This window comes from Suillus discolor (genome assembly GCF_016758755.1).
Source record: "Suillus discolor strain FC423 chromosome Unknown F5147scaffold_20, whole genome shotgun sequence".
Classification (NCBI taxonomy): Eukaryota; Fungi; Basidiomycota; class Agaricomycetes; order Boletales; family Suillaceae; genus Suillus; species Suillus discolor.
The window spans coordinates 118,110-131,433 of NW_024541267.1; the positions used below are offsets into that span (position 1 = coordinate 118,110).

At 48.4% G+C, this 13,324-nt stretch overlaps 5 protein-coding genes across 5 annotated transcripts; 4 read left to right on the forward strand and 1 right to left on the reverse strand.

Moving 5' to 3' along the window:
• Nucleotides 1-1,110: 1,110 nt before the first annotated feature.
• On the reverse strand, nt 1,111-1,263 carry F5147DRAFT_574696 (uncharacterized protein; the record flags this gene model as incomplete). The annotated part of the gene is made up of 1 exon (XM_041431235.1): nt 1,111-1,263. A coding segment is annotated over one exon (153 nt), but the record flags the coding sequence as incomplete, so codon positions are not given.
• A 2,656-nt stretch (nt 1,264-3,919) lies between these two features.
• On the forward strand, nt 3,920-5,018 carry F5147DRAFT_760207 (uncharacterized protein). Its single transcript, XM_041440471.1, has 3 exons — nt 3,920-4,429; nt 4,482-4,540; nt 4,592-5,018. The coding sequence occupies exons 1-3, from the start codon at nt 4,051-4,053 to the stop codon at nt 4,763-4,765; spliced, it is 612 nt and encodes a 203-aa protein (XP_041294119.1). The 5' UTR covers nt 3,920-4,050; the 3' UTR covers nt 4,766-5,018.
• A 3,046-nt stretch (nt 5,019-8,064) lies between these two features.
• F5147DRAFT_127481 (uncharacterized protein) lies at nt 8,065-8,602 on the forward strand. The gene has a single exon (XM_041428173.1). It carries the CDS (start codon nt 8,238-8,240, stop codon nt 8,517-8,519), a length of 282 nt encoding a protein of 93 aa, XP_041294120.1. The 5' UTR covers nt 8,065-8,237; the 3' UTR covers nt 8,520-8,602.
• A 737-nt stretch (nt 8,603-9,339) lies between these two features.
• F5147DRAFT_574735 (uncharacterized protein) lies at nt 9,340-11,165 on the forward strand (the record flags this gene model as incomplete). Its single annotated transcript, XM_041431237.1, has 6 exons — nt 9,340-9,700; nt 9,751-9,820; nt 9,871-9,974; nt 10,030-10,273; nt 10,329-11,037; nt 11,088-11,165. The coding sequence occupies 6 exons, from the start codon at nt 9,340-9,342 to the stop codon at nt 11,163-11,165; spliced, it is 1,566 nt and encodes a 521-aa protein (XP_041294121.1).
• Nucleotides 11,166-11,959: 794 nt separating this feature from the next.
• F5147DRAFT_651727 (uncharacterized protein) lies at nt 11,960-13,122 on the forward strand (the record flags this gene model as incomplete). Its single annotated transcript, XM_041433551.1, has 9 exons — nt 11,960-11,977; nt 12,020-12,139; nt 12,187-12,395; nt 12,432-12,470; nt 12,504-12,569; nt 12,626-12,726; nt 12,918-12,938; nt 12,988-13,046; nt 13,096-13,122. 9 exons carry the CDS (start codon nt 11,960-11,962, stop codon nt 13,120-13,122), a joined length of 660 nt encoding a protein of 219 aa, XP_041294122.1.
• Nucleotides 13,123-13,324: the final 202 nt, after the last annotated feature.

The window sequence follows — 13,324 nt, forward strand, 5'->3', positions numbered from 1 at the left end:
CTTCATCTGCTTTAGACCTGTGGCGCTTGTTGGAAACTGACTATGATTGCACTGCCGCGCTTCAAGGACCCTTGAGCTCGTCACGAGAACGAACTAGCCAGATCCAGCTGAGGTTGTTCACAGGCACTGGAGTCCGTTTCGCACAGGATCCGGAAATTAAAGCGTAAGAAGAAAGACAAAGGGGCTTCTTGATTTATCAGATAAACATTGAACGCCCCAGGAGTCGGCAAAAAAAACCGGCGTGGGGTATAATGCATAGCCGCAATGGCTGTAGTGTTATACTGCCCCTTCATATGCGTGCTTCTCCATGAAATCACTGGCCTTGCGTGGTAACTTGACAACATTTGACCAAATGTGTGACACGTCACGAGCCACAACTGGCGGCAGCCTTGACATCTCAACGAGGCAACAAGTTTACACTGAGACCCTATGAGCAGCGGATTTGGCGATGGACCCACATGTTAACAAGCTAGCAAAGCGGTGAGAGCCCTGGCAAGAATTCTCAGATGGGCTAGGACGAAGGAAAGTTCCTGTGTAGAAGTCGATTTAGGGTTAATGACATCCATGTTGCAAACATTATCGGCGCCACACCGATGAAAGTATTGACAAGACGTGTAACCGAGCGGGAATATTTTCTTGGCTGAGAGTGCTGCCTTCCGACAAGTGGGACGTGCAGGTTAATTATAAGTCCTCTCCACGTGCCGAAGAAACTTCTCGCGCTTACATAATAATCTGAGTTGGTTGCCTTGTCGCACGTTGTTCAAGCACTCAAGTTGGTACCGACGAACAGTGAGCTCATTCAAAGACTGCGATGCCCATCAAGCACCTGGAAAGTACGTTTTATTTTCCATCAAATGTCGGAGTAGAAGAGCTGCATTTAAAATTGACGTGTAACCTAAAAACGAAACAGACTACCTCTCCGAGCGGAAGCACACGCAATCATTTGCTCTGTCTGTATTATCCGATTCGCGGCTGGGAATTGATGCATCTTACTACCTCAAAATATTGACGGACAATCCACCCTCGCGCGAACCTCTCCTCGCTGCGACTGGTGGCTTGCCCTTGGCGCTAACGACACGCATCGAGTCTGATTTGCGTACACTGGAAAAATTACGAATAAAACCTGTCTTCGTTTTTCCTGGCCTTTTGCCGAGCAAGCGGTGGAAGCAGTATCAACATCACGTGGAGCATAATGATGCATGTAGGGACCGGAGGGATGCTTGGGCAAAATACGAGGCTGGCCAGGAAGATTCTGCCATAAAACTATTCGAGGGCAGAAGCGGACTCCAGCAATGGGACTTATGGCGCATGGTCTTGAGGATATTCAGACATAGGAATGTGGAGTTTTTGGTTGCTCCATACGTCGCTTGGGCTCAAGTAGGCTGAAACCATCTCTTGAGGAATACTACGCTGATGCATCCTAAACAGTTGATTTACATGCAACGGCACCCAAAATCATATATTCATGCAATTTTTGGACCGACCGACACCCTGCTCTATCCAGGAGTAGACAAATTAATTACTTCGCTGGACCTCACCTCTGCGACACCATCTTTTTCATTCGTATCCAAACGCACTATCTTGGGTGACTTGGGTCTCAGTGAGGACCAGTTCCTTGATGTTGGCATCCTTGTTGGTTTCGAGCATTCGCCACCATTTCCACCAACTGTGCATGAACAGGCGTTGAAGGCCACGGTTGACATGGTTAAATACTACAAGTCGGGTCATGCTGCCGTTTCCGCATTCGCGGAACATCCCGCTGTCAAGAGTATGCAGTATCCCGATCAATACGCGCGCACGCGCTCGATGATCAAATACTCTCTCATATTCTCGTCTGAGGGAAGTGTCACGCCGCTTCCCCTTGCGATCACCACACCGGCACACGGTCCTAACCATCCCCACCATCCGACAGCTGCAGACATTCCTGCAGATCTTCATGAAATATTCACGCACCGTCTTCCGGACGAAATCTATTTCTATCTCTCACGCGGACTCTTGGGGCCTCAAGCACTGGTGTGGCTGACCAGTGGTCAGATCGTTGAACCCCCACCGCTGGATAACGGTGAGACAACTGAGTACAAGCGGTTCGTCAAGGAGGTTATCACCGATGGCCAGACAGGGCCACGGGCCACTGCTCTCGCGCTCATTAGCAGTGTTTCCCATCAATTTTGGAATAACCGGAAAGTTGCGGGAAACTTTTGGTTTGAGAGCCCCGCACCTCACGGTCAGAAGTTTGTCCAACATAACTCACCACAAACCGTACAGCTTGCCGAACGCGTGGCGGGTTGGAACGTTAGCTATGCCATTGTGGAGGAGGAGCTTCGGAGACAGAACGTGAGTTTCCGAAGTCGCTTATCAGTCGAGTCACATCTGACGGTCCGGGCTGGTCCAGTCTTCCACCATCGATTTCGCACTTTGCCTCGGAGCGACAGCAACGGAGAAGCTTGCATCGCGTACCAAGGGAAAGACAAGCGTCCCGAATGGGCAGCTGGACAAAAAGGATGAGGTCGTCGCTAACGTGGTATGGCGGTTCCTGGAACTCAGAGGGTAAGCGCCGTCTTGCCAGCTTAGCATTGTTGTGACACTGCAACTATAGATTCCTGCTCAACTCTCACACTCACTCGCCACTGGCGCGCGCTATGTACACAGCAATTAAACAAGCTCGTTTGAATGACAAATTCCAGGATCCTCTGTATCTGTTTTTGGAGCTCGTAAGGGCTGGGGTAATGCATGGCCACTTATGGTCAGGCCGAGCATTCAGTGGGGGCCCAAGTTTCGGGACCGGTGAGCGGAATTCACATACAAGTTTTTCTTTGGACTGATAAATGATTATCTCACACAGATGATGAGAAATCTTGTATGTTGCTGGTCATGAGAGTGCTTAGCATCGTGCCTTTGAACTTCAAGGTGATTTTTCTATATCTAGCCGATCGCAGCAAACTTGATACTATTCTTAATTTAGTCACAACCTTGGTCGGCACCGTTATCACGTGAATTGCTTGTGTTTAACTCCTTTGTGCGTTCCCTGACTCGGGCGCTCCGAACGCTACTTGAGGTGACGACATTGAACATGTTACTACGTTCGGACGCACGCCGAGCACGGGAAGACCTTCTGGACATTACTATCTCCCTGCCCTTCCAATCTGAGGTGAACACTGGATTCGGAGTGCTTGCCAAGGTGTACCTGGATGCCCTGACCCACCTCAATAATCAAACGCGAGTACTTGACCCTAATGCAGAAGGCGTTAGAGAGTCGAAGGCTATGGCCCTCGAGATATGTGAAGACACGTTTCCAGGAGTGAAGACTCCGAAACAAGAAGTGGAACGAGGATTCCGGTTCTGGGACCTAGTCAGTGTCTTTGTTCCATTGTAGAATCACTGGTTGTGATATAGCTAACATGTGTTGTGGTTCACAGGCGCTGTCTGCCATGAGGCAACTTCACTCTGAGGGTGCTGTCCTTCGCGAGTTGATTGACCAGTTTGAAGCAGCAGAGGCGTGGCTTGCGCCGATGAGGCCATGAGATTATCGATCATGATAGGTAGTTGATTGAAAATATTTTTCGATCGCTCTGTGCAAGTGCCCTGTTGAGGTGTTGTGTAGTTTCGAATAGAAAATAGCCTATTGTGACAGCGCGATTTATTCGGAAGTGAGGAAGCGATCAATTACAATGGAACGCAAAGGCCGTTAGAAAGGGTACAAGGAGGGACGGAGGAGACGATGGGAAAAGTGCACCAAGGAATGGAACAGAGGCATGGGAAGTAGAATATCTTAAAAAGGAAATCGAGATACTTGGATCTCAGATATTCAATGATACCTAATCGGGAATACGCCAAGAAAACAGAACGTCCAAAAATGGAAACAGGCCATCTCGCTGTTTATCGCCCGATCCCCAGGTTTCTGACTTCTCAGGGCTCTGCTTCGCTTTTTTTTTGAACAGCTGCCACAACAAATCTACATACAATCGAATATGCATGTCGCTCGCGTGGCGTCTCTCCCTTCAAATTTAAATAACGTCCACCTGAATCTCATCTTTCCACTTCACACTCCCAATGTTCGACCAATACTCCAGTCCTATCATGCTACACACCCAATCATCTATTGGTGTCATGTTTGATCCTTACAAGGAAAAGGTCAACCCAGGTCATCTCTATGTCCGCGACGCCATTCAGATCATCCAGCTCGTAGAGGCTTCACCTCCCCCACGTCCAGACATCGAATCCAGCTCATATGGCTTCTCTTCTGGATCATCATATCCCTCTACATCAGACTCGGAAGACGAGGAGGATTGCTCATCATATTGCTCCTCCTTCGTCACCCCTTCCCAGGACAGAGAGCATGTCGTTTGGACAGATGATACATATGATATTCGCATGAAACGAGTACAGAACTGGAGAGATAATTCAATAAAAGCAATGAGCGCCTCAACTGGTGTGTTCTTTTCCCTCATAGTTTTCTGCGCTCTTGACTAAAACATCAATAGAGCCTCGCTCGTTGTCATTGAAACGAAAGTTGAATCAAAATCAGACTGATGATGATCTTGTGAGTCTCCATTGCGATACACCTCACACTTTGTATTAAGCTCCCACTCAGCACACCCCAAAAAGATCACGCTCTCGGGATCCTAACAGCGCATCCAGATTGCTCGGGCATTCATGTACTGCCTGTGATACCCCCTTCTCATCAAGGCAAAGCCTGCGACAACATGGTCGCACTCCCCATATATCTGAGGCATGTCGGATAGCGGTCGAATACAATTTCGAATGACCACCCTACTCTTCTCCAATTCATCTTGGCTTATGACGATCATGACCCCAGCATTCGCATCGTTGTACGATAACCCACAATTATTTTTTTATTCATGGTATCGTACACACTCATTTACCCATATTGTGTACCACCAACGGATGAAGTTGAAGTGATGTTTGTTTCTGTACATTATTGATCACTACATACCTGACCTGTTGTTAATTATACGATATTTGCTCACTAGTACTTCGAATAAACAACTTCAATACCCTTTTGCAATCGACGTGAAACTCAGTGTATTCTGCGGCGGAGCTAGCAAGCATGGGAATTAGCTGTGTAAGTCTAGTACGATGACCTTGTCTTGTCTTAGGCTGGGTATTCGTTTTCGGTGCATCTTCCGCTGCCCCGGAGCATCACTATCACTCCTTGACCGCTCCTGGCCACTCCCGCTCCCACGTCGAGCACGGACAGCTTTCGGTCTGTTGGGTGCAACCGTGTCTCCCCTTGTGATCAACTCCGGAGAGTGCCTGTGACACAGGCAAATATAGACGGTTTTTCTCTTCAAGATACGGGACCGACGTGGCAGTGGCCCACTTGCTGTCAGGCTGCACAGTTCAGCACAATCCCTGCAGGTTCCTGTATTGATCGGAGTCGATGCTACCCCGCAGTTTGACGCTGAACCGGTAACCCACCATCCGAGTCCGGAAATTCTTCCCAACTTGTCTTCCTCAAACTTCACTCCCTGGAAGGCTTATACATTGCCGTACATATCGTATTGTTGTGACAATGACAGTGGACCCTTCGAAGCTTCGTTCACATGCTTCAGGATGTCCTTCTCAGTCGCGTTAGGCAAGGCAACGGAGCAGAGCAGAGCTTGGAAGGCCTCTCTATGATCTCCGCACCTGATGCGAGGTACCCACGACGATCAAGGAGATTGTAATTGGATTTTCTCATCCTACTACTAGCCCACAGAACTGGATGGCTCATACGATACATTACTCAGGCGCGTAACCCCGCACTCTGCTGGCTGACGTTTCTGTCTCTAGCATATCTACTCTGGATCCATTTTCCGATCACAGATACTTTCCCGTGAAGCAATGAATTATCAAAGTGGCAAGGTACCTGTCTATCTAGTTGATTGGCCTAGACAATGGGTCGTTCCGAATGTATGATAATTCCCGTGTAGTGTGAGAAGTAACCTTTCTGGCTGCAGTGCACCGCTGTTGTGAGAATGGTTTCAACTTGGACCTTGGTCGCTCATTTGACCAGGTCATCATGAGCGCCTCGTTCTGGAATATCCCGGTTTACCATGATAGCCGAAATCCTCCACCAATTAGAGTGTTTGTTTTCAGGCTCACGTACACGTAATGCGCGGCAGTGAGCCCTGCAGCTGGTAACTTGATCACGACTATCAGGAGAAGTCCACACTAGCAGATGGCCCTTTGACAGCAAAAGGCCGTCAATGTGGTACCGTGTGCGTCATGGCTTCTCCCGCGCTGTTAGAACTACTACCCTGCCTCGAACCAAGTCACGAGAGAGCCTTTCAAAAGGCATTCCCATGGCCTACCGAACTACGTGCAACGACACGGCACTCACGTCAAGAACTACATTATTCTCCATTCAGCTCGAATCCGCCCTCGGGTTGCCGTTGCCCCTCGATGCGACCGTATTCCACGGGCGCTTACACGCTTTTAAGTCTAAATTGTTTCCTGAAAGAAAACAAGAACATGTTCTCGAGAGAAAAACAGATCCGGGGTTTACCCTGGAACACTATGTTTAGCTCACTAATAAAAGAACCGCTTAGAGCTTGCAAATCTACTACGCGAGTTCATCGATCCGACTCCATCATAATTTCGACGGGGTTCCATCCTATCGTGATGATCATGAGTGTGCTAAATTGTGTCGAGATGTACACATCGGTCCGAACATCGCAACATTTCAATGCAGGAACGTGTTACGGTGGGAAGACATGTGAGTTTCTCCTCTGCTTGTACATGTCTTCTTAGCTTTGCTAATTTTGTTGCACAAACTAAACTTGCCAGGGATGCTCCGAGGCCGATGATTGTGTACTCACCGGTGCAGGTGTCTGTGCTGCATCTGTGGCGTGAAGACAAGGATGTCATCATTATCAGTGCAGGAACAGACGACTGTGGGAACTCGAAGAGCTGTGAGCGTCTTGTTAGCTGGTATGCTCTCTTAGCTTTTGCTAATTTTGTTACAAGAAGAAAGCTTTCTGTGAAACGTTCCGAGGTCGTCGTGTACTTCATGATGGTCACTAGTCCAGAATCTCATACCTTGGTGCCCGTGGAGCATATCGTCATCATCAGCGTCATCACCATTAATAGGGCCGCCGTCAGGTGTTCCAACGCGGAACGAGCATCCTGAGCGTGAGTACTTGGATAGCTCGTAATATGACGTTCTACGCTAAGAGATGATGCAATCCATGCTTCAAGGAACACTTGAACGAAACCTTACAAACGTAGCTTTGACTACTCGTGTGGAAGTGGTGGTATCGACGATAGTGACTGGCTGCAGGCCTCGAGGCAGAAGCAGAGCTTCTCGCGCCTTTGTGTTACTTTCAAGCGGTGCGCATGCAATGCGCCCGGATCATCAACCGCGGTTGTCCGACCCTTTAGGTACCTTATTTCCATCCCTTATCGTAGGTTTCCCCCTTGTTCTGTGACTCGCCGTTGTGCAGCATGACCACTCTGTGAGATGGTTGCATAGGTACGTCTCGTATATTGCAAAATCAGGCAACAGGAAGCTCGTGATTTGTTGACGAGACCCCATTTCACTCCAACATACGGCCGTTTCGGGCCTGCAGGTCGAGGCTACGTTGCAATGCGGCTTTCTCAAGCAATGCCTCGGCGCCTTGCACTTTCTAGGGTGCCTACTTATTCTTGGGTACGGTACCGCAGGCGAAGACTCTAAACAAGCCAAGTAATTTGGAACAAAAACAAACGAGGAACGAGCATAAAAATGGATGTAGGACAACTCCGTCTAGTCGCACGCAGGCATTGCATTGTAATATCGCATGGGAGGATTTGGAGCCTGAGAGAGCGCCTATACCCTTGTAGAGAGTAGCTATATGATACATCGAGGTGATCGGATACATAGATGTCCACCACCCAGTGAAGAACGACGCAGAAACTTTATGTCTATTTCAAGAGCGTGGCCGCGTCTGGTGCTAGACCAACCCTTCTAAAGGATGGTTCCCTTGGGACATACTAGTTTAGATCGGTGAAGCATATTCCTGAATGGGCTCTCCCGACTCACGTGTACAAGTGACTTCGTCTCATGCTGTTTGCATCATTGCGAAGGGTATGAATCTGTGATGGCAATGATAATGATCAGTGATACATATAAAGCTTCACCATTTCCATGCTACGGGATGTCGAGCCGAATATCAGTTCACACGACGCCTGGCTTTTTCCTCCGTTGATAATCGTCGTTCTTTCATTGCATATAACTGTGGGCGTGAGTGGGGAGGATGAAGCCCTATATCAAACCATTCCTGGCGTTTATTTTGATTCCACCTGTGCGCAGTTTCTTGTTATGTGCACATCGCGATCGTTTGAATATGAAAAAGCCATTAAACCGGGGGGCAATACAGGGTAGGCTGATAGCGTCCGTTCAAGTAGCCTATCATTGCCATTGGCATGACCCTAGAGAACATAGGGATGATATGATCGTCTGGACTCTGCAGTGTGTCTGTATCTCAGAGGAGGACCGGAACTTGGTTCCCGATCAGAACCAGAGACAATTTGGTTAAAATTTGTTCGGGCACAACCTCGGGGAAATGATTCACCCACGGTTTCTCGTATCGTCCCCATCTATGAAGCGCTTACAGGCGCCTGATGACGATCGGATCCTATAAATAAGTCAAACAGTTCGGGTGTCTTGGAGAAGTTTAGAACCTACCATGTGTCTTTCCTCGGAACACACATAGTACACCATCTACGACCATGATCAGAAGTGAAGCTCGACAAGAATACCGGGAATCGTTCTTATCGATAATCGGTCTAATGCATCTCGTGTTGATCAACTTATCACTAGAATCAACTCCCATCATCTGGAAGCTTTCCGATCCCCTTTGGTAGCATATCGATGTCATGGCCTCTTTCGGGAGGTTTAAGATTGTTCAACGTGTGAAGGTTTGTTGCCAGCGGTATCCGCAGTTTCCTGAATCAGAACCATTGTAGGTGGATTCCCAAGTTTCAGTGACATTTGCTACCAAGGCTTTGCTGCGCGACAGCGGACAGGGCGTCTATGTGATTTGTCTACTTGGCACTCTAGCGGTAGCCTGTTACGGCCTGCCGCATCAGAGAGCGTATTTACGAGGTGGTCCGAGCCGCCAAGCAGGCTGCTAGAATCCCCTTCAATACATCGTTACTTAATATTAATGAAGGTACTTCACCTGGTTCATACCAAATTGCCAAGACATAGGTCGGTAGTAAGACCAGCGGTTGACTAGCGGAGTATGAAGCCTAGCGGAGTGTACTTGCACAAAAGGAAACTCCGCTATGTTTGCACTCTGCCGCTCAGGCGTGCCGACTTCGACATGTCAACGCACACACACTACGACAGCGACCATGCAATCGTTCAAGTTATCGTTCAAGGGACATGTGTATCCCAGGAAGTCAGATAGCTCGACGACTTTACCTCTCAGCAATTCCGACACGAGGTCGTCCTTGTCACGATTTTCACTGACAAGGCGGTGTACTCGTCTTTTGATGGGATTAATCTTAGTCTGCTTATTTGTGTTCTTCTCGCGCACCAAGGCGACTGCGCCATTTCGGCTGCAGGAGCTATCGCTGGCGGAAGAGCACTCGTTACCGCCATTGTACGAGGAATATCATGATTACGAACGACACTTGCCGCAGCATAACCTTTCATTGCCTTTCCCAGAAGGACGTGATGCGAAGTTCTTTTGGGCCGCCAACCATGTCACTAGTATGAATATTGGTTATGTTTGTATTCAAGCTAGGACTGATAACTACCAGTTTCGGGATGGGGAAATGCCATGCAAGAGCTTGTGATGAATGCGGCGCTGTCTCATGTAACTAAAAGAACGTACGTCCACATTCTCATGACCTTGATTCACCCTCAATATCGCCCGCTAGTTTCGTGTTCGATAATTTCACATGGGAACGAGATGCTCCCGATTACTCGACGTTCAACGGCAAACTCATACCTTCCCGTATTCCCTTGTCGGCTATCATCAGTGGTACGTTACCAATGTACATCGTCTTCGCTCATACCAAAGCCGTTCTCTTGTGTAGGTCCCATAATAGGGTCGTCATTTCCCCCCGGGGATGCCGCCCCTCGTGCTGTCTCGCGGGAGTACTTCAAGGAAGTGTGCCCTAATCCCACCATCATCGACAGCTGGGTTGTGAACGAGCATCTTAGGCTGGACGATAACGTACCTGCTCTGGAAATATTTGAGAAGTGGGTGGAGAGATTGAATTCTATCGACGATCCATGCGTTGAGATAAGGCAGGAATCATATCAACTGTTTGAGATTTGGTGAGTCACTTGGCTGCACTGCTGTCAGCTCTAACTGTTCTCAAACTTTCAATAGGTTGTTCGGTTCGAGACGCATACTTTCAATGTGGCCTATCCTATCCAAATCGCCTATCCTGACAGATTTCTCTTGGTCTCCGCTTATTTATCAGGCGTACGCGGAGAATGCTCATTTGTTTACACCGACTTCTTCCTCGTTTGGATTTTTACCCTCGTTCATACGCCCTTCCGGCCAGCAACAAACTTCTACACCACTACACGACATCCATCCTGTTGTCAAATCACAGGAAATGGATACTATCCCTGGGTTGCTGGCTCTTCATATTCGCCGAGGCGACTTCGCGGGTCATTGTTCACATCTTGCTAACTGGTCCTCAAATTGGAATGGGTTCAACCAGTTCTCTGCCCTCCCCGATAAGTTCAGAGTCCCTACGGATGGTGGCTGGGGCGTGACCACGGAGGCAAATATGAACATGTACTTCAAAGCGTGTTTCCCAACGATTGAGCAGATTGTGGAGAAAGTGCAGAACGTGCTTGCTGACCAAAGGCGTCTATATGGACCTGTAAAGGAGTTGAAGAGCATATATGTTATGACGAATGGAGACGTGGAGTGGCTGAAACAGCTCAAGGAGGCCCTGATGCAGGTGAAGAAATGGGATGCTGTTGTGACCAGCAGAGATATGAAGTTGAGCTGGGAGGCAAAGCCTGTCGCACAAGCCGTGGACATGCTGATCGGTCAGCGTGCTCAGGTGTTAATAGGTAACGGGGTACGTCGCGAGTCGCTTTCCACAACCGATTAGACTAACTGGTGTTGCAGTTTTCCAGCCTAACATCCAACATTGTGATGTTACGCATGTTGATGGACATTCCCTCGGAAGATACTCGGTTCTGGTGAGAATGGATTCCCGTTTATTGGGGTGACGTTATGCAGCCCCTTGAGTCACTGACGACTTCTCCCAACCTTTGGGATCACTTCGCGAATGTCCTGGAGTTGATACACACAGGCTATGGCATCTATTTGTCTGGCCTCCCCACGTTCGCTACCAACCCTTTCACTGCAGCACGTTCATTTTTGTATTATTGCTCAGTTATACCCCTTGATATATACCCTCGATGTTCGGAAACGCGTATCTATGCGAACCAGTCAGGCTTGGGGCATTAGATGCGCCGACTTATGACCGAAGTAGGGTAGTTTCACACAGCGGGAAAACTTTTCCTTTTTGGGCGCGTGTCTAGATTGTTCTCGCCCTTGTCTCGTCCTGTTCTTTTCAGTCTAGACACAAAGGAGCAATCTGGGAGAAAGGGGCGACTACGTACGGCAGCCCAAGTGACGTTGCATTTAAGGAGGCGGAGAGAGTAGTGGGGGAGTGAAATTCGGAATGTAAATGATCCGGCAGGTCGCCGCGATTAAGGTCAGGACACGAATTTATTTCATTAGAATTAGGCACAATTGCTAAATTACCATTAGACGATCAGGAGAAAAACAATTTAAAAGTATTGGGGGAGGCACTGTCAGGCACTGCCACTTCATCCATTCGCACCTAGCAATTTTACACCTGGAGACTAGCTATAGTACTAGGCGTGTCTGTCCTCTCAGGCTACTGGGCGTGGCATTCGAATTATTCATAGGCGAATGTATATGGTTATATACTATCAGTGTGTACATGCTAGGGACCATCCCACTGAATCATGGCCACCTTGATCTATGTACGTCCAGTGCTCGCAGGGAATCTAACTAAAAGTTCATAGGGTGCAGATACAGTCGGTGACAATGAAATGCCGACTTATCGAGGGCGCCACCAGAAATCCGGTTTCGTTGGCAAAGGGATACGTACTGGGCGGAACTATAGCAATGGCACTTCAGAAGAGGTATGTTCTATGTTGTTATCTATTCGGGAGGCATTCGTCTGATCAAGAGATGCAGTACTTTGGCCAAACTGGACATCAAGCCCAAGGGCGCCGCAATAGACACTAGGCCAATTAGTCGCCATCGTCACTGTAATTTCGGGATGGGCGTTCACACTAGCGGTCTCACAGGGCTGCAGTTTAAAAGCCGAGTAATCATGAGGCTCAGAGAGTTGCGCAAGCCTCTTGTTCCGTATAAGATCCGCGTGTTTTCTCCTTCGTGTGTCCGACCGGAACATATCTTATGACGATATAGGCATCTAGATGTAAATGAACTGTATCAGGAAGGCTTTTTGTATGTGCCTCTAATTTTAAACAATGTCCCTAGCTCAATTAACGGAACATCCCAGCGAAGAATTAACTTGGCCTGGGTAATTTTTACACTTGGGAGCAGGTGAGCTGTGCCGCCACTGATATTGAACTTGTCTAATTTAGTTCTTGGTGAGATAGTGACGATTGCCAAGAGCAATGGGTAGATCAGATCAACGGTGTACTAGTAAGGGCTTCAGAATTCCCTGGAGAGGCCCGGGAACTCAGTACTCAGGCCTCAGGTCTAGATCAGTTGTTCTTCCGGGATCTCATGCGCCTCTCAAACTCATCCTTCCGGTTAAGACTGTTCCGTTGTCTACGGAAATCTGGAATTCGATTCCATGGGTCTGGCCGCCTTGGCATACGCTACTTATCCTTGATATTTTACACGTTCCTCTGACACTGTCTCTTGTTAGTCGTGGTCTGCTTGCAGGTACAAGTATTGCATCTCCTAGTACGCCAGGCAGCCGTTGGGGTGTAGAAACCATTGTGATGGCTGCAAGAATTGCAAGCCAAGTACAAAAACTGGGAGATCGCCTCCAAGTCATCACGAGACTCCTTGGTAAGCACTGCATATACCTGTATTTCACCACTTATCTGTGTCCGTACAGGTTAAGCACGAAGCGGAATTTCGTTAACCACAGCCCCATGGCGCAATAATTATCGGTGCTAGTAGTCTCAGAGATTGGGGGGCAAACCGGTTTCCTGATCTCATTAGAGCCTCCGTTCATGTATTGAAAGGGGTCTTTTACCTGACGAAATAGTCGGTTTTTCGACGGAACTTGGACAAACTACAAAGACAGGGCACCTCCGGATTACAGATAGAAGGCACTCGTGGCT

Coding starts and splice junctions, on each gene's coding strand:
- F5147DRAFT_760207 (XM_041440471.1), top strand. CDS start 4,051: ATGTTCGACCAATACTCCAGTCCTATCATGCTACACACCCAATCATCT. Junction 4,430..4,481: donor AGCAATGAGCGCCTCAACTG/GTGTGTTCTTTT, acceptor AAACATCAATAG/AGCCTCGCTCGTTGTCATTG. Junction 4,541..4,591: donor ATCAGACTGATGATGATCTT/GTGAGTCTCCAT, acceptor GCTCCCACTCAG/CACACCCCAAAAAGATCACG.
- F5147DRAFT_127481 (XM_041428173.1), top strand. CDS start 8,238: ATGAAGCCCTATATCAAACCATTCCTGGCGTTTATTTTGATTCCACCT.